This window comes from Melanostigma gelatinosum, assembly GCF_949748355.1.
Source record: "Melanostigma gelatinosum genome assembly, chromosome: 6".
In the NCBI taxonomy this organism is placed as follows: domain Eukaryota; kingdom Metazoa; phylum Chordata; class Actinopteri; order Perciformes; family Zoarcidae; genus Melanostigma; species Melanostigma gelatinosum.
Window position 1 is genome coordinate 4,602,092 of NC_136639.1, and position 23,765 is coordinate 4,625,856.

The 23,765-nt window shown below is 43.8% G+C and overlaps 1 protein-coding gene across 29 annotated transcripts in view; it reads left to right on the plus strand.

The window, feature by feature from the left end:
* camk2b1 (calcium/calmodulin-dependent protein kinase (CaM kinase) II beta 1) overlaps positions 1-23,765 on the plus strand; it is a 53,226-nt gene that overhangs the window by 20,637 nt on the left and 8,824 nt on the right. For 7 of the 29 annotated variants that reach the window (XR_013772058.1, XM_079270109.1, XM_079270120.1 and 4 more), the window contains 12 exons: positions 916-1,018; positions 1,847-1,930; positions 2,053-2,147; positions 2,840-2,962; positions 3,162-3,245; positions 4,654-4,696; positions 6,811-6,906; positions 12,043-12,080; positions 16,818-16,886; positions 17,016-17,075; positions 20,348-20,392; positions 22,575-22,623. Coding sequence is in view for 28 of the 29 variants with exons in the window: in XM_079270109.1 (XP_079126235.1) it covers positions 916-1,018; positions 1,847-1,930; positions 2,053-2,147; positions 2,840-2,962; positions 3,162-3,245; positions 4,654-4,696; positions 6,811-6,906; positions 12,043-12,080; positions 16,818-16,886; positions 17,016-17,075; positions 20,348-20,392; positions 22,575-22,623 (889 nt within the window). In the remaining variant the exon portion in view is untranslated. Of the gene's footprint in view, positions 1-915; positions 1,019-1,846; positions 1,931-2,052; positions 2,148-2,839; positions 2,963-3,161; positions 3,246-4,653; positions 4,697-6,810; positions 6,907-12,042; positions 12,081-14,095; positions 14,129-16,817; positions 16,887-17,015; positions 17,076-20,347; positions 20,393-22,574; positions 22,624-23,765 lie in introns of all 29 variants that reach the window. The other 22 variants (XM_079270130.1, XM_079270136.1, XM_079270128.1 and 19 more) reach the window with 9 other exon arrangements.

Sequence of the window (23,765 nt, forward strand, 5' to 3'; positions counted from 1 at the left end):
CATCCGTTTTCAGGGATTAACTTTCTGCTGCAGTGTTGGCAAGTTCTAACTTCCTCGTTTACAAAAGAGTAACGCGTAACCAAGCGGTAGAGCTGGGAGAATATGACGACACGAGGTAGGCACAGCGCCTTCGGATTACTGGCTCGCTCACCCACAGTCTCTCTCTCCTCCTTTCTCATTTCCTTATCTTTTACTTTATGGGCTCAAAGGCTGTAAAAGCACACTTTTAAGTGTCTTGCACTTAAACCAAACCGTATTCCTGTGCTTCGAAATTAATTGGCTGAGCGGCTGAGAGCGGAGGGAGGAAAGGCACCGGCTGCTAAAATCGCCTCAATATAACGTGATATTTCGAAACAGAGCTTTGTTTGTCACTGGACATTACCAGTTGCTTTTACAGAGGCACCGATTTAAATGAGAGTTAAGAGAGAGAGCTGTGGAGAGACGCAATGAGAGAGCAAGGGCCAGTGGGGATAGCAGCCCATTATTAGAGCCCTCCTCTGACAGAGAAGAATGAGGCTGGCTGCATTATCTGGGACACAGAGATGGAGCCTATAGACCAAAAGCACACCACATGAGGCGAGGACAAAAAAGCACCGCAGACTCACGAGGTTGTGTGGACACATAAAGCTTCACAGTACAATCAAAGTCAGTCCACAAAGTTATTGGACTTCTATTATGTAGCTTTTTTGTGTCCACCCAAGTTATGCAAATGACATCTATGTCGGTGTGTATCTGTGTCGTGTGTGTGCTGAGTGCAGTGTCGATGAGAGTGTTCATACAGACACTGTGCTTGAAAACTTTGAGGATATCTACCTACGGCTCTTCCCACCCCCCCACACTGTGACATTGCACATCTTTTATCCTTCAGTTCAAAATGTTTGGTAACCTCACTTCTCTCCCCTTCGCCCACTTTAGCCAGAGAACCTGCTCCTAGCAAGCAAATGTAAGAATGCCGCAGTGAAGCTGGCCGACTTCGGCCTGGCCATCGAGGTGCAGGGGGATCAGCAGGCCTGGTTCGGTAGGTACAGCAGACACAGGAGCCCATTGCATCATCATCGTATGTGTATTTACCGAAAGCTATTGAGGGGCTCAGTATAACTACAGTGATAGAATAATGAATGAATGAATGAATTTTATTTATATAGCGCTTTTCACAGACAGTACTATCACAAAGTGCTTAACAGAGCAGACATTTAAAAGCATAAAAAACACAATGTGACCCTACGGTCAATAAATTACATACACAGAGTGAATAAAAAATGTTAAAGAATAAAATAAAAATAAAATAAAAATGTAAAACAAATGTTAAGAGCAGGTCTAGGACATGGGTTTACTTTTACACAAACGCCAGCCTAAACAGGTGGGTTTTTAGCTGGCTTTTAAAAGTATCCACAGTATCGGCGAGGCGTAGAGTTGCAGGCAGAGCATTCCAGAGCCTCGGGGCCACTGCCTCAAAGGCTCGGTCACCACGGGTCTTAAATCGTGTGCGTGGGACTGACAGAAGACCTAGAGCATTTGACCTGAGAGTGCGGGCGGGTGAATAGGGGCGAAGTAGATCAGCTACATAAGTCGGAGCCTGACCATGAAGTGCTCTGTAAGTGATGGTGAGAATTTTATATAAGTTCCTGTCAGGATTGCAATAGTGTGATAAATGCTTGGTAACGGAATAAAGACGCGAGGATTGTGGTCCTGGAAGAGGAACTGTAAAGATGCATAACCCAGATGATGTACCATTGCTGGTGACAGTACTTGTATTGTACTGACACAAGGGTAGCATATACAAAATCTGTTGCCTTGAGCATGTCAATCAAACCTCTGTGTGTGTGTGTGTGTGTGTTTAATGCAGGTTTCGCTGGCACACCGGGGTACCTGTCCCCTGAGGTATTGAGGAAGGAGGCATATGGTAAACCTGTGGACATCTGGGCCTGCGGTGAGTTGTGCAGAGAGACACAATCATTCACACACTAAACACACACATGGCATTTCCTAGCTAGGACATTTTCTAACATTTAGCATTTTCTGTGTGTGTGTGTGTGTGTGTGTGTGTCTCAGGGGTGATCCTCTACATCCTGCTGGTGGGTTACCCTCCTTTCTGGGACGAGGACCAGCACAAGCTGTACCAGCAGATCAAAGCCGGGGCTTACGATGTGAGTCTCCTCTGCTCTCATTTCTCCCCTCCTGCTGTAATGCCCTCCCCCTCTCCTCCAAGCGCCCTCGTTCCTCTCTGGCAGCAGTTACGTCACTCAGTCACCTCATTCATATTTCAGGGGGTGCAAGAGAGGGAGCCTCACCTTAGATCACATTCAAGTCCATGCCAAACAGAGAAGGAGAGAGAGAGACTGATTCTCTGGCAGGGATTCTGGGCTCATAGGACACAGACCTAGACATTTATGCCTGAACACAACATGCCCGCATGGGTTTACATTTCCTTAACAGAATGCTTGGGGCTGTGCTCGGCCTGGCCTTCTGATATTGTTGAGAAACACTCCCACAGGGGGTTCTCAGTTTGCGATCATGTTGAAGTTACATGAACTGGCGACAGCCTGGGATCATATCTGACCTGCTACCTATGTTGTTTGATAGTCTCTCCATCTCTGCACATTTTTGTATTTTTAAAGATTTGTCATTCGGCACTTTGTAGAGTTTAACACATTTAATATGTGATTGAGAACGTTACCGTCTAGATTAATCATTTAGAATTTTGAGGGCAAATGAAGATTTGAACTTGCATCTTTGAAATTGTTATGAATTAAATGTGTTCTTTTAAATCCAAGAAGTAATTAATCAACTAATAGCTCAACGCTGGATGTTAAGACGTGGTTGTGTTTGTCCCCTTTAGTTTCCTTCCCCAGAGTGGGACACAGTCACCCCAGAGGCCAAAAACCTGATCAACCAGATGCTTACCATCAACCCAGCCAAGCGGATCACCGCCCAGGAGGCCCTCAAGCACCCATGGGTCTGCGTAAGTGTCGCCTGCTTGAGATATACAAGCAGACAACTTCTGCACACACAGAAAACACACTCTGACAAACAAGTGGTTGGATCACCGCAGACACAAAAACCTTTATTAACTGACATCTTCTTGTCTTTTTCTTCCTCCTCTTCCTAAACCTGTGTTTGTCCTCCTCATCACCTCCTCATTGTCTCCTTCCTTCTTCCAGCAACGGTCCACAGTGGCGTCTATGATGCACAGACAGGAGACCGTGGAGTGCCTGAAGAAATTCAACGCCAGGAGGAAACTCAAGGTGTGTTCGGATGCTCACCCTCTCCCACATCTCCCTCTCCCTCTAATAAGCGCCTGTACAGGATAAAATAATCTCTTCCTCAACTTTATTCATGAATAATTCTGTTTGTGATCTATAAATTCCAGGCCTAAAGTATAAAATGTAAAAAAAAATGGTGACATGTAGATGGCGCTTTCTCTCCCGCCTCTGGCGCTGCGGTCATTTGAAAAGCCAGTCAGACTTTAGATCCAGACTTGTCCTGCATGCATAGTTTCCCTTCTTCACTGATTTATTGCTGACGTTGTGTGTGTGTGTGGATACAACAGCTTAGCCGTTGTTGCGTGCCACCGTTATGCCAAGACCGTTAACCCAGCCTTGGCATGGCTCAAATACCAGCACATGGGTGAACTGGAAGCAGAAAAGCAGGTGACTGCAGGCCAATGTTGGACCGTTCAACCAACCGTTCATCAGCGTGAACCAATGGCTTTTCACATTTAGAAAGAAATGGACAATGGCAAGGTTAGACATTCACTTACATCGTAAACAAGAGAAACAATTCATTCTTAATTCATCAAAGCATACAGGAAGCAACATTCACAGGCAGGGATTCAGTTAACCCACTTTATTTAGATAAAAGAAAAGTTACCCGCCAATGTTGGTACGTGCACATTATTTGATAGGCAAATCCAAAAATGAAAAATCATCTGTTGAATATCAAAAGACACAAAAAATGACAGTCATGTAGAAGACAAAATCAGCTCGAGGCCTTGTACGTGCCTCATACAGTATATATTCCCAAACTTATTTTGACTTAGGAGTTCTATGAAAACATGAATATGAAACAGACAGAACGTGGGGACAGAAAATGAGCTGTGCATGAGATTTCAAGTACAAGGAAATGTGTTCGAAAGAAACGATATCTACCATTGAGCAGGAAAAAAAAGACACCCACTTGCGCTAGTGTTTGCACCGCCTTTGTTTTTCGGTTTTGGTCGAGTGGCATCTCTGTTCAGGTATGAAGTATATTATCAACCTCCACAGCGCTTAAGTTCCCTGCTCGTTTTGCAATTCACGACCATTTTAACAGCCATTTAAAAAGTTGTCAGCTGCAGTTGTAAATGATCTCTCCAGAGAAAAGAAATGCTCTCTCTTACAGCGTCGGTCATACTTTTTCAGTGCACTTCTGTCTTTGGATTTTTATCTTAATGGAGTTTAAGTTTCACCTGCTGTGAGTCCGGATTTTTCCAAGGAAAGACTCGTCTTTGTTTTGGGTTCAGAAAAGCAAGCTTTAATCGTCTGGATATTGATTGATACTGAGATCAGTCAGTGACAGTCAGAAGTTGGCAACATATTGTATATTTGGATAAAAAGGGAAACATTTTTACATTAAGTGGTTTAAATTGAACTTCTTTTCTGTTTTTCCTTTCAGGGGGCCATTCTTACTACCATGCTGGTTTCTCGAAATTTCTCTGGTAAGTGTTGCCTGTACATACGTGTTGTATCCCTCATGACTGTAACTCTACCATCCTATCAGTGAACCAAACATCACTCAATGTAAAGTGTCCGTCAACATACAAAATGTAGGGATTGTATTGTCTGCATGCCAGTCTTATTGCTATATTTGAGTACTTGAATACCGAGGGGGATTCAAATATGTGTTGAATATAAGCAAGTCACTTTGGTTCGAAAGAACATGCCACCATTTTCCTTCACCCAAAACCTGACTTATCCTATTTAAGTTGTTTCCTTTAGATGTCCTACTCTGACAAATGGTGGCTTGTTCCTTTTTAAAACACTGAAAACACTGAAAACAGTAAATATACAGTAACTCAGTGACAAACAGTATTTGTCTCCTTTGACCAAAGAGAAATATATTGATGTAAAGTCTGTCACATTTTCATTTCATTTTGGTGCAACTTCAGTGTTTCCCTTTTGCTTTATTCACGTATTTGCTTTTCTAAGGTAATACGACTGGGCCCAATGTACTTAAAATCCCAGTGAAATGAAGAAGAAAACATGTTCTCAGTTTTAAGGCTGTGTCCCTGAGTTGATTTTAATATTATCTCTTGTTATTTGCCAAATATATGTAAAAATCTGTCAGTGAAATTAAATTGAAAAAAACGAAAAAAAACATTCAGTTTAAAACAAGATGTCAGGGTTTGCGTGGCGGAACGTTCAGCCAGGCTTGGATGAAGCTAATTTGTAAGCTTCATATGAATGAATGACTTTTGGCTTTGCTGTATTTTCCGGGGTAAATCATGGTCATGTTTTGACGGGACGAATTCAGAGCCGTTCCTTGATAATTGTTGAAATTTAACACATTTTGTTTTAATGACATCACACCCTCTGATCCTTTGTTCATGTACAATATGTATGTATTTTACTAATATAGATGCGAGTGATGATGTTAGTGTGTATGTGCGCATGCTGCTTCAGTGAACATGACTCACAGCGGCTACTCTTGACACTGAAATGGGAAATGGTTCGAACACCCACTCACTCACAGCTTTGCTGTGTCACCTTCTTCAACTCCTGTTTCCTTCTCGCTCTCTTTCCACTTCTTTTGGAAGCAGCACTCCATTCTGAGTGTGAGGTCATCAGGTGATTGAGAAATAACGAAAAAGTAAAAAAAAAAAAAATAAGCAGGCCTTCAGTAACAGAAGACACATTACATCTATGGATGGATTACTGAACGGGCCTACTGGGCCCAGGGCCCCAAAGTGACAGGGCCCCCCTGGTATTCACGTACAAAATGTCACTCGATGAGACTCTAACTCACCACAAAGAAACAAAAAAACAACTGCAAAGAGACAAAAAACACGACAAAAGAATGCAAAACAGTGAGACACAAAGAGACCCCAAAGTTAATCACAATGACCCAAAAGAGACACAAAACGACTCCAATGAGATGCAGAACGACTACAACAAGCCCAAAACAACAACAAAGAGACACAAAAGACCTGAACATTTCTTCATGTACAGACACATAACAACTACAAACGGACACAACAAAAATTAACAAAAATAAGCTCAACAACTATAAAGTCTGTGTATCTTATTCCTATGATGATGAGGCCTTTTGCACATAAATCTACATCAGCGCTTTACACAACGGCTTACTATATGGTCATCATACATTATGAATCATGCACTTTACACATCATTGCGCTGACAAAGAGGAGGTGCATTTCCCTCCACGTGTCTTGTCGTATTTTATACCACAGGATGAAGTTCAGGTTAAAGTTTTAAATTGTATAAGTGTATATCCCTTCCCTACAGTTTATGTCCTCAGTTTATGTCCTTTTTTCGTCTCTCCCTGACGTTGTTCTCTGATGATCCTTTTGGCAGAGCAGTCGCTGCCAAATACTGTCGGTGGTTTGTGTGTATGAATTATTCCCTCTTCTTCTCAACTGATGAGGCCCGTTTGTCTCCGCCGTCACCTTTTCTTTCTTTTCACGTCATCATGCCCACCTACCCGCCGTGTCCACTTCTCAATTGTGATACCTCCTCATTCACCCCTTTCTTGTTTACCATTTCCCTTTAACTCTTTTTCCCCATGCCTGACTGGCTGTTGGACTCTTAACAGTGGGCAGCAGACAGACCACCGCTCCAGCGTCTGTCACTGCGGCAGCAGCAGCGGTGGCTGCAGCCGCCGGCGCCACCGCAGGGCTGGTGGAACAAGGTAGCGTAGTGGCTCACCCATGGGCATGCCACTCCTCTCCCCCTGCTCCGCTCCTGTCTTCTCCCCTTCTTGTATTTCCCCTCTTTTGTTCTTCTCTGCCTCCTCCCTCTCTCCTTCCTAGGCATGGGAGCTCAGAGCATGATGGCTGACCACGTCACGCACTACATCTCCCATTCACTCAATCATCTGCTGCATGTTAGCTATGTTTCCATCTTACTGTCTAGCAGGGTTTATGCACAGTCGGAGTTAAGACAATAATGAAATGAAGTGTTTTTCAATCTTAAATACATCTATAAGAGGAATCAGTGCTGTTAGTAAATGTGTTGTTTAGCTGTTATATGCCATATTATATGTTCTTATCTCAGTAAGGCATTTGCTAAACACCATTAATGGGCCAATCTCAGTAGATGCAGAGAGTGATGAGAGGAATTCATCGTGGATAAAGCCAACATTTCAAACCTACTTCACAGCTCAGTTGACAAATGTGCCTCTGTTGCTATTCATTGCAGAACTTCTTTATTAAGGAAAACATCATTCATAATCATTCATAATTCGTAAAGGACTTGAATGGGAGCACAGCTAATGCTGTCATTTTCCACATCAGCACATCTGTCGCCTCCTGTCTGAGATCTGATAGGATGGGTGCAGTTCCCGTCACTGCTCTTTCATCGCCACTGACCCATATTGGTCATCATCATCTTCATCTCTAGACGCAGCATCAGAGCATGGCCTCGACCAAACCAAACCGCTCCCCTGTCCCTCTTGTTTCTCTTTTATCCTTCTCACTTTTTCTCTTCCTCTCACATCAGCACTCCATTTCACCGCATTCGCTTTCCTATAATCTGTCATTTCGAACTCTCCGGTGGTCCCTGATGCCTCTCAACTCACTTTTCTATAACTCCACCAGCATCACTTCCACTTTACATCACACTTTCACGTCTCACTTTCCCCCCTAACTCTTCTTTCCCCTCTCTCTTCTTTTCCCTGTCTGACAATGACACTGGAAAGTTCACCCTTTAAGGACGGAAAAGAGCTGCCGGTGAATGCTGCATGGGGCACTGGACTGGTGCATGTGCTGCAACGCGGGGGGAGGGACTGTGGTGCATGGTGAACACTGGAAGATTCGAGGCTGGGCTTTTTGCATTGGGGATATCCGACTATAAATCCCACAGTAGTATGGAGTTCCGAATTCATATTTTTATGTATTTTCTTAACATTTTGGCAGCATATTGACATCATGCCAGTAACATTACTACAGTTTCGATGTCGTTAGCCTTAGAACATGTCTCGGATATGAAAAAAAGTAATTTAACTGATCACATTTGGTTTCCATTACAAAATAAAGCGTCTTGTTGTGGACCGAATCCCTTCATTTGTTAACACACGGCTTTTATTTTGAAATATTTGCAGGGCAGTGCATTGACATGCACGACTCCATAAATGAAGCAAGTATCTGCTGTTAATTATGGATTGTTATTTACAAATGAGGATACGCTTCTAAAACTTTCTTTTTCTGATTAAACTAAATACATATTACATTTATAATGAAATTAAACATTCTGCGTCAAACTCTATAAAGAAAGAAGTGCTGACAGCGTTATTTCTGTCCCCCTGACAAATGTAAATCTAATATTTACTCGCCTTAAGCGGTTTGATTTGCCGCCTCTTCAGAAAAATATCTGCATCCTGAGCAGTCAGCTGAGCTAGTTTGCTGGACACGTCTGTGGTTTTACAGTATATTGTGGCAGTTCTGAAAAAGAAATACTGTTTATTTGTGGGATTTTAGTGCTGATGGACCCAATAACGAGCTTAAAAACATTCTTTCAGAGAGCTATGGATGATGTCAGCGCCATTTTTGTCTTGTCTTTTTTCAATGTCTTTCAGCAACACAAATATTTGACCCGTGAAGTGCGAGAGCCGTAGATTCGGACGACATTATGATATATACGTGAACCAGCCCAAATTTTTTCTGGGTTTGCAGAAATGAACCGCAGGTATTAACGAAAAACAGCGTCAAGGATCGAGCTGAGGAGACAGAAGTAGTGGCAGTGTCCTTGTTTCTGTGGCCCGCTGAGACTCCACAGTCCTCTCTGTGTCCCAAAGCCGCCACTAGGCTCCAATCAAATATTTATCGTGGGCTGCCTCGCCCCATCAGCCTCACTCTGCCTCACTGGCTGACCGGAGGCCTCGCTCTACCTCGCATGTTGATACACACAAGTACAACCGCTTTCTACTAGACCTCGCCCTATTCTTGTGCAGGAGGAGGGTAAATGCATCTTTTAAAATGTGTCACGGCCCTCAACATGCAACAGTGTATGTGTCGAAAAAGTGACTCTTGCACTCCCAATGCTTATTGTATTTCCAGACGTCACTTTTTGGCTTGTGCCTATCCCCCGAATCTTCATGTGAATCCAAGCCCATCCTTGCTTCTCTCCCGCAATCGTGCATCTTGTGGGAATTTGTTGCGGTGATTTTGTTTTGTTTTAATCTCCTCCTTCTGTCTCTTCTTGCTTCATGTATAATTTGTGGCAAGGTAAGGAGCGCCCCTTGCTTCTCCACCTTCGGTTTAAATTGTGCTATCTTTTTGATTTTTTCAGGTTTCCCTCCGAGATTTTCTTCGTTACTGGAATCCAAGCCATTTTTTCAGCAACATGGCAGGTTTTTTGTTTTTTTTAAAGATCCAGTTTGCCACTGTGGTGTTTGGAAGGAGCACAGTGATCCCGTTCGTTCATCTTCTATTTACTCTTCCTCTCTGCTCTCCTTTCACATCCTCTCCTATCTACCGAGCCATCAGAGAGTACGCGAGAATGAACTTGACTCTCTTCTGACCCCATTTCTTCTCCGCAGTTACAAGCAGCCTTTTGGAAGAAGAAGGAACAACAACAGCACACCAATAAACCATGCACATTCATGCCACTCTCACATCCCTCCGGATCATGAAGTGCTTCTTTGTCACTTCTTATTGCTCCATCCTTGACTGCTGAATGTGCAAACCTTACTTCAGACATGAAATACGAGATCAGACATAAGGTGGCTGGTTGTTGATCACTGTCACAGCTTTAAAGGTCCACTTTGGAAGGTGTGTTTTTTTTTCCTTTATTGTTGTTTAAAAGGAAAGGGACAGGAATTCACTCGACTTTTAATTGGCTTCCTTGGGATTGGACCTCTGTTCCTCCTAAGAAATCACCGCCCAATGGACACTTTCATGGAACTCGGCTCCTGTTGAAAATTCAATGTAGCTGGCTCGGAACATGGTTGGAAACGAGAGTGAGAAAGTCGAAGAGCAGCTGTGTCTCATGTTCAGAGAGAGAAGAGAAGAAAAAAATCCCAGACCGCCAGAAATAGTGTTTTATGTAACTTGGCTGGCTGTTGATGTGATTGCATCTGATTAGACTTGAAATTGCACTCAGCCCCTTTAAAAAGTCCCTGCAAGGCTTACGTCTTGGGAAGTAAGTGAGAGGGGAGGAGTCTAGGACTTGTGACAGGTTATAGGCACCAGCATCTCCCAAATGATGTTGCTGGTGTACTCAGTTTATCATGTATAGCCGTACTATTATAGAACATATCGCTGTTCATTCTTGATGTAGAAACCGTCCCAGATAGGAAGACATCAAATTATCTCATATTCGAACCTGTTTTTTGGCTCTTGGTGTAATGCAGTGTTTTCACTAATGCTCTAAAACAGTGGCATCTGGTGTCTGCTGATGGAGACTCTCAAGTCTACCACTTAAAGCTTCCCATATAGAGCGCTAATCTAGCCTATGGTTCTTTTTGTCACATTTCACAAAGATAATTTAAAGTTTTATCTGAAAAAATGTGCAATTCACTCTAATTATTGCTTGAAAATAAAATGTATCCCAAGTTAATCAGGACCTGTGGATATGTTTAGCTCATGAAGTTCATTTTCTTTTACTGATAGAGGAAATTGTTGAACTATTATCCCGGCAGCGGTCAATTTACCATCACGGAGACACAGCCACAGAGAAATAGTTTGTAACTTTTAGACTTATAATCATCCAAAATGGGAAATGTAAAACTCATCACTTCCTGTATGCCGGAGGTCTTTTTTTAGTGCGTGTGTTTGGTTGGTGCTGGACAGCACCAACAGGTCTCCCAGTGCATTTTTGGTATCTACTCTTGAAACAGTCGAAATACGCACATTTGCTCGTCCAAGCTTCCGATCGGAGGTCTTGCTGATGTTAATTCTCTGTCCGCATCCTCCAGCTGACACAAAATGACAGAGAGCCTGGCTCTTCTTTCTGGGCCCCTTTGGGTGAACGTGCATCTATCTGATACAATCGGACCACCTTGCTCTGCGTGCTTTGCGTGAAGCAGTGCAGTCGTGATGGATGCCCTGCGGACGTTTTCACTGTTGTAAGGGATTATGGGTATTCCCCTCGTCAGAGGACCAGTGTCTGCAGTATCATTCTTCCTCTCCTCCCCTCCTCCCTCATTGCCCTTCATTAGAGAGCAGACGGAAGTCTAATCCTCCTTAAGGCCCCCACAGAGTTCTTTAAGGCTGGGCTTATTCGCAGGCAGGGCAGCCATCTTTGTTTTCGGCTTCCTCACAACCACGAGGGGGCGTTGGCACGAGAGCAATGACTTGGAGTACATTTTTATTTCACTGGCAACAACAACGGACGTCTTTGTTGAGATGCAACACTGGAATGATTCCTTGTCCACCTGACCAACTAGCTTCGGCCTTTAGCATCAAACAGCTTTAGGATGTACCTCGCTAGATCTGTAAAAGCCCACTCTAATGCACCTATGTCGAAGGGGTGGGGATTTTAAATATCTTCAAAGATCGTGTGACTGCGTAAGGAGCTTGATGCCGTATTGATTTGTGGCAGGGGGTTGTTTTTAGAAGGTATGTTGGCTGCAAAGCATCACAAGTAGAACAAAAAACGTGGATAACACAGCACATCATGGTCTTACAACCTGGCTCTTACTTCCTGAAGTCACAGTGCTGCAGTTGCAAAACAAAGTTTAGGCACTTAAGTCAAATAAATGTAATCTCTTCAATGTAGTGTAAAGATGTAGCAGGTATTGTGAATCACTGGAAACGTACAGTTGCTTCTCTGTCTCTGCTCATCTCCGCCTCTGACTGGTTGTTTTCCCCTGTGTTTGTGATTGCAGCAGCTAAGTCCTTGCTCAACAAAAAGGCAGATGTCAAGGTAAGGGTCATCACATGTCTCCCACTTCTCTCTCCTCTTGCTTAATTTTCCAGAGATGCAAACGCCCTCTTCTTCTTCTTCTCTGATGCTTTTTGCTCTGTACCGCTATTTGATTCTTTCCTTATCCTTTGCCTTCTATCGCTCTCTTTTCTTTGTAGTTGAATGTGTTTGTTTGTCATGAATTGTGTGTCTTGTCATAATCCCAGTGGATGTGTGATTTATTGGGATATATGTGGAGATTGTGGATTTGTTTTCAGATGGTGTACGTCTGTGTCAGGGCTTCTGTTGAGTTTGGCACACCATTTTGGGCGTGTGAAGAGAAACTCACAGATTTGTTTTGTAAAAAGCCAGGATGCATATCTGTGTGTGTGTGTGTGTGTGTGTGTGTGTGTGTGTGTGTGTGCTTTTGTCAGCTGCAGCCTCAAGTAGCACATCCTTCTGAAAGCACCCTTTATTTTGATTTGGTATTATCCAGCTCATAGCCACCTCTCCATCGCCATTATTAAATGCAACCATCTGTCAGCCTCCCCCCTTTTCTTTCACCACTTCCTCTGCCTCTCATCCCTCCATTTCTGTCTCTTCCTCCTCTTTCAGTGCTTCCTAGTCCATACTCACCCCATCTGGTCTTCAACCCCACATTCCAGTTCATCTTTTAATGAAGATCTCTCACCATCCCACGCTCCTCACGTACACACACACACCGCAGTCACACATCCCACACAACGCTTCCACGGATGTGTCTTGTGTGTGCGACAGAGCTCGGAACACGGTGTACATGCAAAAGAATGCGTTAGCTTCTCGAGCATTGCACATAATGTCGAGAAGAGCTTCAGCGTGCACAGACGCTGTGTGTTTGCGTATGATTTCAATGTGACTGTGCGTGTGTGAATATATCACATTTATTTGTCGGTTTGAAAAGAGAACGAAAGCGCAAATGGGGGGGGGGGGGGTGTGAGAGCATGCCTGCACATCGAGATGTGCGTAAGCGTGGGTGTCCGCATGTGTGGTTTGCTCCTTCCCGTTCTCCTTGCTCAGTCGGTTCAGCCGGGAATGTGACTCCGGTTCCAGGAATAGCTGCCAGTCTGGACCCTGGAAACTCAGACGACAGAAATAGACACTTACTTCCACTGCGGCGCACTCATTGCCTAGCAACAGGCTCCCCACACACTTGCCCCAAACCATTTCTAACGGCGTCTCCCCCGTTTGCTGCCGTCCCTCCCTCTTCTCTTGTTTCTTCCCGCCACATGTCCTTTTGGCGACTCTGGCCTCCTCTCCTCCTCCTCCTCCTCCTCCTCCTCCCACAGGTTCATTAATGCGTAATGGAACCTGACGTTTTTGCAGCTGTAACACCTGCTCAGAGCAAGCAGGCTGTCTCTCTGCTGGCACTAACTACACACCACCGTCAGCCTCACCGTGCTGCCAGCTACTGCCAGTAAAAATCCACTCCAATCAGCAGTTCAAATTATCTTGCTAGTAATTTATTGTTGTATAAATGCTACATGTAACACCTTTAGAAGTGTTGAGCCAGTCTTGATTTCAACTTCTTTTATATTCTTACACAACACATTCAGCATTTCCTTGTCTTGCGATTGTATTTTACCTCCATCTTGCTCCTTGTAGCTCCAAACGTTCTTAATCAGCAGACGACGAGTGTGTCACAGTTTCACCTTTCTGTGATCTGCTTCCTGACGACTTCCACTTAAACCACTGCTCTTTTTTCTTGTGCTTGCACCCCCCCCCCTACTTTTGCAAAAACTCTGGAGGGGAAACACTCGTCCTTCTTCTGCTTTGTCCGAGCTGTCTGGAAAAGTCTGATCCTGTTCTCATGAAGGATTTAAATCTGCGTTGCCGTCAAAGTGCACAAGTTTTGGTGTAGATTTGCAAATTATTTTGTGTACTTTGTAACAATCCATTCACTTTTTTATGTCATTCGTTACTTTATCTTTTCCCTCAATTCTTCTGCCGTCCATCCATCTGTCAATAAATCCATCCATCCATCAATCGCTTGGGGACAGAAACGCAAGTCCAGCTCTACTGTCCAGTATATGGTGAGCATGCTATTTATGCATTTGTCCAGTCACTCCTTTCCCCCCCCCCTCCTACTTTCTCCACTTGTTAACTGCTGTATTTGTTTTATCCACTTTTCCTCTGCCTTTCATCTATTTATGGAGTCTCCTTCACTTCACTGAGTTATTATTCTGTCACACAAGTACAGAAACTGAGAAACTAACATGAGCAGCGATGGCTAAACTCCACTACAAATACAGAAAGTCAAACATCAGAAAATGCCAGGCAGAAGTCGCAGCCTTGGCGCTTGCAAAGTGCACGGCCTTAGGAGTAACCCTGACATTTCTCTGAGAACATGCTAGAAGCAGGATGTTGTAGCTCCATCAGAGTTACTCCAGGGATTCTGCTCCAGATCTGTCAGGAGCACACTTTTAGAATAGAGGCAGCGCTGGTGCTAGTAGTTTAGACACAGAAGTCTTTGGTCTTACAAGACGATCTTCAATCAAAAAGTAGGAAGAGCAATATGGGTAGATGGGGGCACACTTTCTCCTGCTATAGGCAGGCTATAGAGGGTGAACTTGTTCCTATTATTTCTGCCCCGAGGAGCCTTCTCTTCCCTCTGACCTGGCATGTCACTTTTTTTTCGACATGCCCATCATCTCTCCCACCTCTTCTTCCGCCTTTGTTCTCCCAATGCACTGCTTTCTTTGCCCACCTGGAGAACCACTTACCCATACTTTTACCCACCTTCTCCTTCTTTGTTCAGCATTATTCAATCTGTGTGATCTCCTCTCGACGAATACCTTCAAGCTTAATCATGTCGACATATGGCAAGTGTTTGGCTTTGGACGTCACCAGTCGTCTCCACCACTGCTAGCGAAACCTTTGCTCAGCACTGCGGTCATCATGCCAGTTTATTAAATACCATCTGGGAATGTAAGGAGTTTTCTCACCACGGACGCACACGACGCAATAGACCCTGAGCTGATCTGCAAACAAGCTTTGACCAAGACGTCTCACCAGTTACTTTGATGAAGAATACATTTCCTGTTGCTCCACAGAGACAGCGGAGCGATGGCTGACGTTGGTTTTAATGTGAGCGTGAATGAGGGCGTTTGGTTGAGCACGGGCGTGTGAGAGAGTTCACTGTTTGTGTGCGTGTGTGTGTCTATATATGTCTGCTTATTGTCCACTTACACCACCTTTTGTTTCCAAGGCTGTTTTGTGTGTGTATGCTTTGTGTTGTCTCTTTGCACTTGTGTGTGCTGACGTCCAAGCTCACTTCCTCCTCTCTTCTCCTCTCCTCTCCTTCCTGTTCCCTCGTCTCTAAGTCAATGGTTTTTTTAATTGTTTTTTGATTAGCTGCCTGAAATAAAGTCTGTGGTTAACACAAGCTTAAGAGATTTCAGCGTTTAGTTCTACGGCATTAAATGCGCCAGTAAATACCTTTCTCTGGAATTTTGAAGCTTTTTTGCGTCTTTAAGAAAAGCTGGTTGCTAACAAGTCAATCGTTAGCGTTTGACTTCTGGTGATTGCATTTACGCTTCAAAGATCATACATTTGTGAAAATGATCATGCTGAACAAAACGTGCAAGTCAATGTTTGTTTGCCACAGAGCTTATTTTCTGCAATAATCCAAAATCCAATGGAAAGATCCCATTGGCTTTTTGTTGAGGGAACCTGTGCGATACTAACTTCGAGGTACAAAAATACGTCACCTCGGCAGCACCTTACTATGGTCAACACATATGAAGTCACCAGTGACGACGTCATGATGTCAGGCAGTGTCACCCGCCCCCTCATGTCCCCTCTCAGAATTACAGATCAGTCTTGTGAATGAATGGTTTCGGTAACCCTTTCATCAATGCTGCAGCCTGCCGTCAACTGGACTTTCAGTGACCTTCAGTTTACTCTGAGACTATTATTCTCCGTCTCTTAATTTGACATATTCCATTACGGACCTATTGCAAGCTAAAAGCGTAACCTTAAACCCTAAAACTAAGGCTCAATCTAAAGTTCAGTAAAGGGTTGGTTCGCCCCCAAATCATTAACTCCTCACCTCTTGTGGTGTCATACTGATGGGTTCACCACAGTAGAGGTGAATAGGTGAATTAAGCCCCGCCCCCATCTACTCGTCTGACCTACGTTAACAGCCCTCACTGTCACTACAATATACGTTTCAAGGATATATCCAGGATGGCAAACTGATTCAGCTGTGAAAACAGGTTAAAAAGGTGAAGATAGACGGTAAAGCCTACAGATCACAGTTTAAAAGTGAACCACCACATCACCAGGTGATCGAGACGGAGGACTGTGAAATTAGGAACAACTCCTGTAAGTGCTAACGCTAGTTAATGATGTGCTTCGATAGAAACGTTGTAACGTATGTTTCTTTCCAACCTCTCCGGGTATGACGAGTGTCACTATTATACAACTCTTAACCACGACTAGCTCCAAATCGACAAACTGGACTTTGACTCCAGTAACCTCTATTACATTTGGGTGGAGGGAGAATTTTCCGACCTTAACCTCTTCTTGAATTATTTTTCCAATTCCAACTGACAACCAAAAAGATGACACAAACGCCGAGGTGAAAAGCTCAGGACACAGACTTGCCTACAAGCACACACATGCATGGACACACACACAACACACACTCACAAACCCACTTGTTGCTGTTGTTAACACTCTTTGTTGTGTCTCCTCCCTTTCCTCTCCTTTCCTGCACAGCCCCAGACAAACAGCATCAAAAACAGCACAGTCACCAGCCCCAAAGGAAACGTCTCTTCACCTGCTCTGGTATTTACCTCCCCCTCTCCCTTCACCTTTGTATGTGTGTCCATCAAGACCCCTATCTTCACTTTACCCCGCTCCCCCTACGCCTTCACTTATGTCTGTTTTTCCTCTCTGTCCATCTTGTCTGTTGAGGTTGATCTTTGCCCAGCCGCTGCGAGGGTCCCAAGGGTCGGGTGGGTCTTCCACGGGCAGGTGTGGATGCTATGTGACTCGGGTTGAAATGATGCTGTTGTTTCATTTTCTCTGTCAGTAAAACGTTTTTCAAAGAGGAACAGACAGCCTGTGCCTGCTGGGACTGTCGTTGCGATCTACCCCCTGCTTCGTATGTATTCCTCTGTAGAGAGGCGGTTCCCCACCGCGCGAGCATCACAGTCCAAAAGGGTCCTCAGATTGTCCTTCCAGCTGATTTCAGAGATTAATTCCTCCTCTTTTGTTGAGGGTGTGAACACCAGTGAGATTGGCCAGAATGCAAATCTGCATGCATTATTGAGGGAATCTATGCACGTTAACACCTGGGAGGACAGTCCAGAAGCAAGAGCAGGACTTTTACTCGGCATTGGGCCTCTTTGCTATTTGTGCTTCTCGTCTTGATCTGTTCGGATCTTGTGTTATTTACATGTTTCATGCGGGTGAAATGTAGACTTAAGAACTGACGCAACAATTCCTACTTCCCCTCACTTTCTATTTTTAAAAGCCATCTTTATTTGTGAATCCGTTAGAATAAGATCACCCAACAATACACCCTTATTAAATGTAGTTTTGCATGAATAAGCTCATGAATACATGTGTATGTTAACGCTAACACAATGTTAACATTTTACAGAGCATATCATACTGTAAAGTTTCAATTGTCCTACCTTCCAGACGGCCGTTCGTTTCAGTTCATGTCAGTGCTGTACAAAAGTCAAAACCGGTCCCTGATCACTACTGCATCACCAGCTAAGTGAAGGATCAACCTTGTAAAGGCTGCTTGGAGACAGCACATAACGTCAAACATCTCGTGTTCATTAGTCGACAGACATCACAGGACAACTGTAGCTGTTAGACATCAGCGACATTTTGTTAACATCCTACTTTTAATGATCCTATTTCCTCTCAGAAGATTTCTATCACTCTTTTGTTTTTTGTGCCAAAAACATTGCTGGTGAAATGACCTCCATGTTGCTCCACTGTCGTCATTCATCTGTTTAGATTATCGTCACCTTTTTATAGAAACATGCAAAAGCTGCACCCTGGCTCTGTTTGTCATGAGAGAAAGCTCATGTTCAGGGTGAAGCGCTACAGGAGGGGACAGTTTCAGAGCATGTGCTCTTTTATTTTTGCCAAACTGGCTTTCAAAGCTACTCTCATTTAAATTCTAATTTAGATGCTTTTGTTGTTTTTTTAATCACAGTTCCTTGTGAAAAACAAATCATTAAATCAATGCAAGAACAAAACACAAAACGTACAACACATTTCTACTTAACTTAAAACAAACCATGACCGCTTAAAGTAACTTATAATCACATTATAAAAAAAGATTATCATGTATGACAACTATGGGACTTATAATACAGTGAGTGACAAGCAGTTATGAAGTATTATGATGCTTGACCGTATGAGTCATTATAAACTGCTTTATAATCTATTTTGAGTATTGTTTACAAATATATTATAGATATTAATAAGGGCGTATAACTATGAATTTACATGAGATGATTATAATGCATTAGCAGTATGTTTATATTGCAGTATAGACATGGGCGTCATAGAAAGTGTTCCCAAAATATCATATACGTCTTTTGTTGTGAACTTCTGTAGATTCATCTTCATGAAATTGGATCATTTCAACTGTATTCCAGCAGTGAGCTACATTTGCAAGGGAATAAGAGCATTAGGTGTTTCACACTCACTTTAAAAGCTCCATACCAGCATGTAATGACAGCATCTAATGTTTGGTCAGTGGGTCTCTAACAGATGTAACCCAGAGGTGGCCCTGGTGTGAGTATCACCTGTTGATGGTGTGTGTCCAGCGGTTGCCTCGGCTTGACACAGCGATTAGAACTAACCGCCTGCTGTCAGTCAGAGACGGCAAAGTGACAGTTGTTCCTGTTGTTGTTTTTGTGTGTGTGTGTGTGTGTGTGCATGTATGTGATGCTAGCCCGCCAGTCCTCTCTGCACATGTGCAGACATGAAAGGTACCTGAAAAGCCCTCGATGGGAAGTGTATATGCTTGGGGGTGCGCGTGGCCAGAACCATGGAGCAGAAGAGGCCTCTTTTGTTCTGATCCTTGTAGGGAATAGCGAGTGGGAGGACACCTGTGATCTCCATGCCGTTGCTAGGGCCTTGAGCTGAGCTACCGTTCAGCCCTTCGGTACATTAACTCCTTCATTACGGAGCTTCTAGGCCAAGCAGAGACGCACTTACACAACCTTCATTTTCTGACCTGGAAGCAGTTCTGTGGGTCGATGGAAACGAGCTTGACACCGTCAGCACTCGCCCCCCCCCCCCCCCCCCCCCCTCGTCATCAACTCCCAAGTAGCCGCCGGTGCCTGTTGCCCTGGGCGACGGTTGCCACGACAACACCGCCATCATCACCAGGGAGAAAGCTGATGATTAGTCATCACACGGGTGTCACTTCCTGGGGGAAGAGAGCTGCAAGAAATATGGGAGGGGGGGGGGGGGGGGGGGTCTGTTCATGAAATGACAGTTCTGAGCAGAACAATATATCCGTCTCCCATTCTGAATCATCAGCAATCAGTGCCTGATGTTAAAGGTGATGAGGGTGGACTTTGTAAGCCCCAAATTTCGAGTACCAGTGTTTGGAAGGAGCCACTTATTGTGCTGAAAACGTGATGTGTTATAGCAGAAAGTGCACATTTGATTTTAGTGACTGCAATATTCGATGCAACAAAGACAACTGTAACTGGATGTGCTGTAAGTGGAAGCTGTAGCTTTAGTTTCAGCAGCAGGGGGATTCAGAGAGGGTTGGTAGCAGACGAAACAACACGGAGAAACGTTATATGGCTGATCTTGTGCAATGACAGAGCACACAATGCTGACAAAATAACAGCAATTACCAAATTTCTTTTAAGAAAAGGGATCCTGAAATGATGCTTGGTGTGTGTGTGTGTGTGTGTGTGTGTGTGTGTGTGTGTGAGAGAGAGAAATTGTGTGAGTACTGATGTGCTCATGGCAGATACTTCAGCCTGAGTTTCAATAACTTCTCTGACTTCAAATTACGGTTTTCAGCTCATCCACCCACTCTCTCTCTTTGAAGGATTCTTCCCACTCTCCTTTTGTCAACCTTAACAAGCACATTGATGTCACTGTCTTTGTCCGATCTGTCTTTTTTCCTCTTTTTTTTTACACTTAACCCATCTATTTTTATATCACAATCTTTTCTCTTTCTCTCTTTCCCCCTTTCTTTCATTTCTCTCATTTACTCCATGTCCCTCTTCTTCCTCCTCCTCCTCTTCCTCCAGGAACCTCAGACAACCGTCATCCATAATCCAATGGACAGGACAAAGGTACACATGTGTCATTCCCCAGTCCTGACCTACTCTCTATCCTCTTTGCCATTCTCCTCCTCTTCCTCATCTTCTCCTCCTTCTTTTCATCATGCGTCTGTGTGAGCGTCGGTTTACTAATGCGTACGTGCACACGTTTGTGTGTGTGTGTGTTGCTTGAGATTACACTCGGATAAATTACTTCATAACACGAAGGGAACAAGTGGTGATTGAGGCGGCGAATGTTCCTCTTTAACCAGCGTAGTAGTTGTGATGAGCTTCAAACACCCAGTATCATCCAGTCACATGCTTCTTCCTCGTCCTGCCTTTGTTCCGCATCTGTTGTGCAGCATAATGAGCTTTATTGCTGAATATGCTTCAAACAAATGCAAAAACAAGATCTTTCAACAGATCATAGAATCTAGATTGAAGTTGTCAGACAGCTCTGATGTAGTTGAATGATGATGTGTTTTTTATACATATAGAGAGATTTTTATATAATTGTCACCATTGATTTTTGGTCGCATCACTGATCCTCTCAAATGTAGTCGCTACAGTTCGTCTGTATGTGTTTAAAGGATGTGCATGAACCCGCATGACTTTGCAGTGAGACCTCTTCCTCGTAGGTCTGACCAAGCATTTATTATCCGTGTGTGTGTGTGTGTGTGTGTGTGTGTGTGCGCTCCACTGTGTTTGCTCAAGTTGTTTTTGCCGAGTCTAAAGCCGAAGATGAACGGTAACTTAACTTTGTTTTCCGACGCCACATCCATGTTTTGCATCACGACAGAGTGACCAGATCACGACAGAGTGACCTTTCCATCTGATTTTGGGTCGGACCTCAGAGCGGAGTGCACGGCATTGAATTGTGCACAGCAGCCGGTCTGAGGAAGTCCAAAGAGAGGCTAATCAGGAAGGCACTGAAAGTATTTGGGAAGAATACTGCGACATTGCCATTTAGATTTTCACACCAGGCAGGTTTAGAGCAGCTTACGAGACTTTTAAAACACTTGCTCACTTTGTTTGGTCGATCTGGGAATGTGATAATTAGCAATGTTGACCTTTTGTGCTCCCATAATGTCAACTCTGTAAAATAAACAACCCAAAATAGAAGGGTGTATGAGTAAAGCAAGCAGCCTGCGATGCTTGGAAATCCTATCTTTGCAAAATTAACAGTGTATTATTTTATTAAATATTTTAGTCTGTAAGATTTTGAAAGCGTGTCTGTAATGTAAAGGATGGAACTACGTGAATAAGATGCTAAATGTCACAAAGAAAACTTGAATGTGGTTCAGAACCAAAAAGAAACAAACTGTAGGTGTCATAACACTTCCAATGATGTTTCTAATATCTGAGGATTCTTGCCACAGCTCTGTCCCTCACACACACACACACACACACACACACACACACACACACACAGTTATTCTCCTCGGGTCACCAGCTGCTCTTTAGAAGGCTATAGCACCACTTTGGTGCTTTGTGCTCGTGGTGCTGTTGGTGCACGCGTGTACTTCTAATGAGGTCACTGACTCTCCTCCACATGCAGGGGAATTTAGGCTCATTTAAGAATTAATCTGCTCATTGGAAATCACAAAGAAGAAGAGAAAGGCAGACAGAAGAAGGTAGATGGATAGATTTGAAGCCATCTGAAGCCGAGCTTAAGATGCCAACTAATTGCCCTTTGAGAATCCCTTCTGCATGCTGCCGTTGTTGAAATAATGGATGGAGCACATCCCATTGAGTTTCCGTCAGTTTCAACAAGAGACAAGAGCAGCCACTTGTCCACACACACACACACACACACACACACACACACACTGAGAACGAAGCGGCAGCTCCTCCTGGAGTAGAAGAAGAGAAAAGAGGTTTCAGGTCGAGGGTTAAAAGAAGTCAAAGATGTTGACACAGTGGAATAATGAGCTACTAGGTTGATGGGTTTGCTGGCATGGTTTGACTTCACATTTGCAACGGTTGGATCGTTGTTTTACGAGTTGAATCTGCATTAATGATATATTCCGTGCGCCGTAATCAGTTTTGCTTTCGTGAAGACATGGCGACGTAAAAATACGGCCCCCATCTTCTGTCGCGTGTAAAACAAGTCTCTTTACCACTCGTGTGCGATGCGTGTCTTCATGCGTGTTCAGCGCGGATGTGTGCGCTGTGACGTTTGAACTCGAGCTGACAGTCTGTCTCTGATCTCCAGGAATCATCAGACAGCAGCAACACCACTGTGGAGGATGAAGATGTGAAAGGTAAGACCCCAGAGATACAAGAGATCATAACTTGCTGGAGGTCAGAAGACTTCCGAGGAGTTTTCGATCACCACTTGACATTTCTACTTTATTGATGTACTTGTTTTCTGCTGCTGCCAGTCGGTGGAGAAATATCAAATTTTAAAAAGCTAACGGGTGGAATGTGGACCAAAAAACTTCATGACTTTTTTTTTTTTGAAAGATTCAGTGACAGCAGATATTTCAAACACTTAGTTTTAAAGATAGTAATACGTACACATGATGTGAGATGTGGATTATGTGTAGAATGTAGATGAAGTATGTCAGCCGGCTGATAGCTGACCTCTTACTGCCCCCTGGTGGAGCCTGGCTGTAGTGCGTCCTTCTGCTGGATTTTTTAGTGTGTGTGTGTGTGTGGGGCTTGTGGCTGGAATTGTTAATATGACTTGATGTTAATGAATGTAAGTGGCACAAATCGCACACGACTTCACAAAGTGCCTTTGTGTCTCCAGCCTTATTTGTGTGTGTGTGTGGGAATGAATCTGTGTTTGTGTGACGTGCGACATTGTGTGCGTGTGCCTGTGCTTATCTATGCCAACACACTCAAACACCTACTGTTCTCCACATCCAAGCTGAGTACAATGCATCTAAATCGAGTCATGAATGTATCATTTTAGTATATATATATATATATATATATATATATATATAGAAGACCGCAATTTTTCAACAATAGATAACAGTGATTTTTTAATCACGGACACAACTTCAGTAAATATGTTCCAAAAAAGCAAAAGAGTGACCTCAGGAAAAATACAAAATGAATCCGACTGATTACAGTACCAGGGATACATTTAATCCTATTTTAAAACTATACCCTTGATGGAAGGAGGTTAGCCCAAAGGAGCGTCACGGTACCTTGAAATCCTATCCTCTACTGTACACACAGTGAAAGGTTTGCTCCCCCCTCTTACCCAAGGTCCCAGATTGGAGCCCTACCACCCCGCCCCTCTGGCAGGAGAGGGCAAGGGCACCTTGGGGGGGTCCTAAATTTAGCCCTGGTGGCAGGAGACGGCGTGCCCAGAGAGGAGTTAAACACACACCGCTCTGCTAGCGCCACCCTTGGATAGTATCGGTCTCGCACACAGAAGCTTTTCAGACTC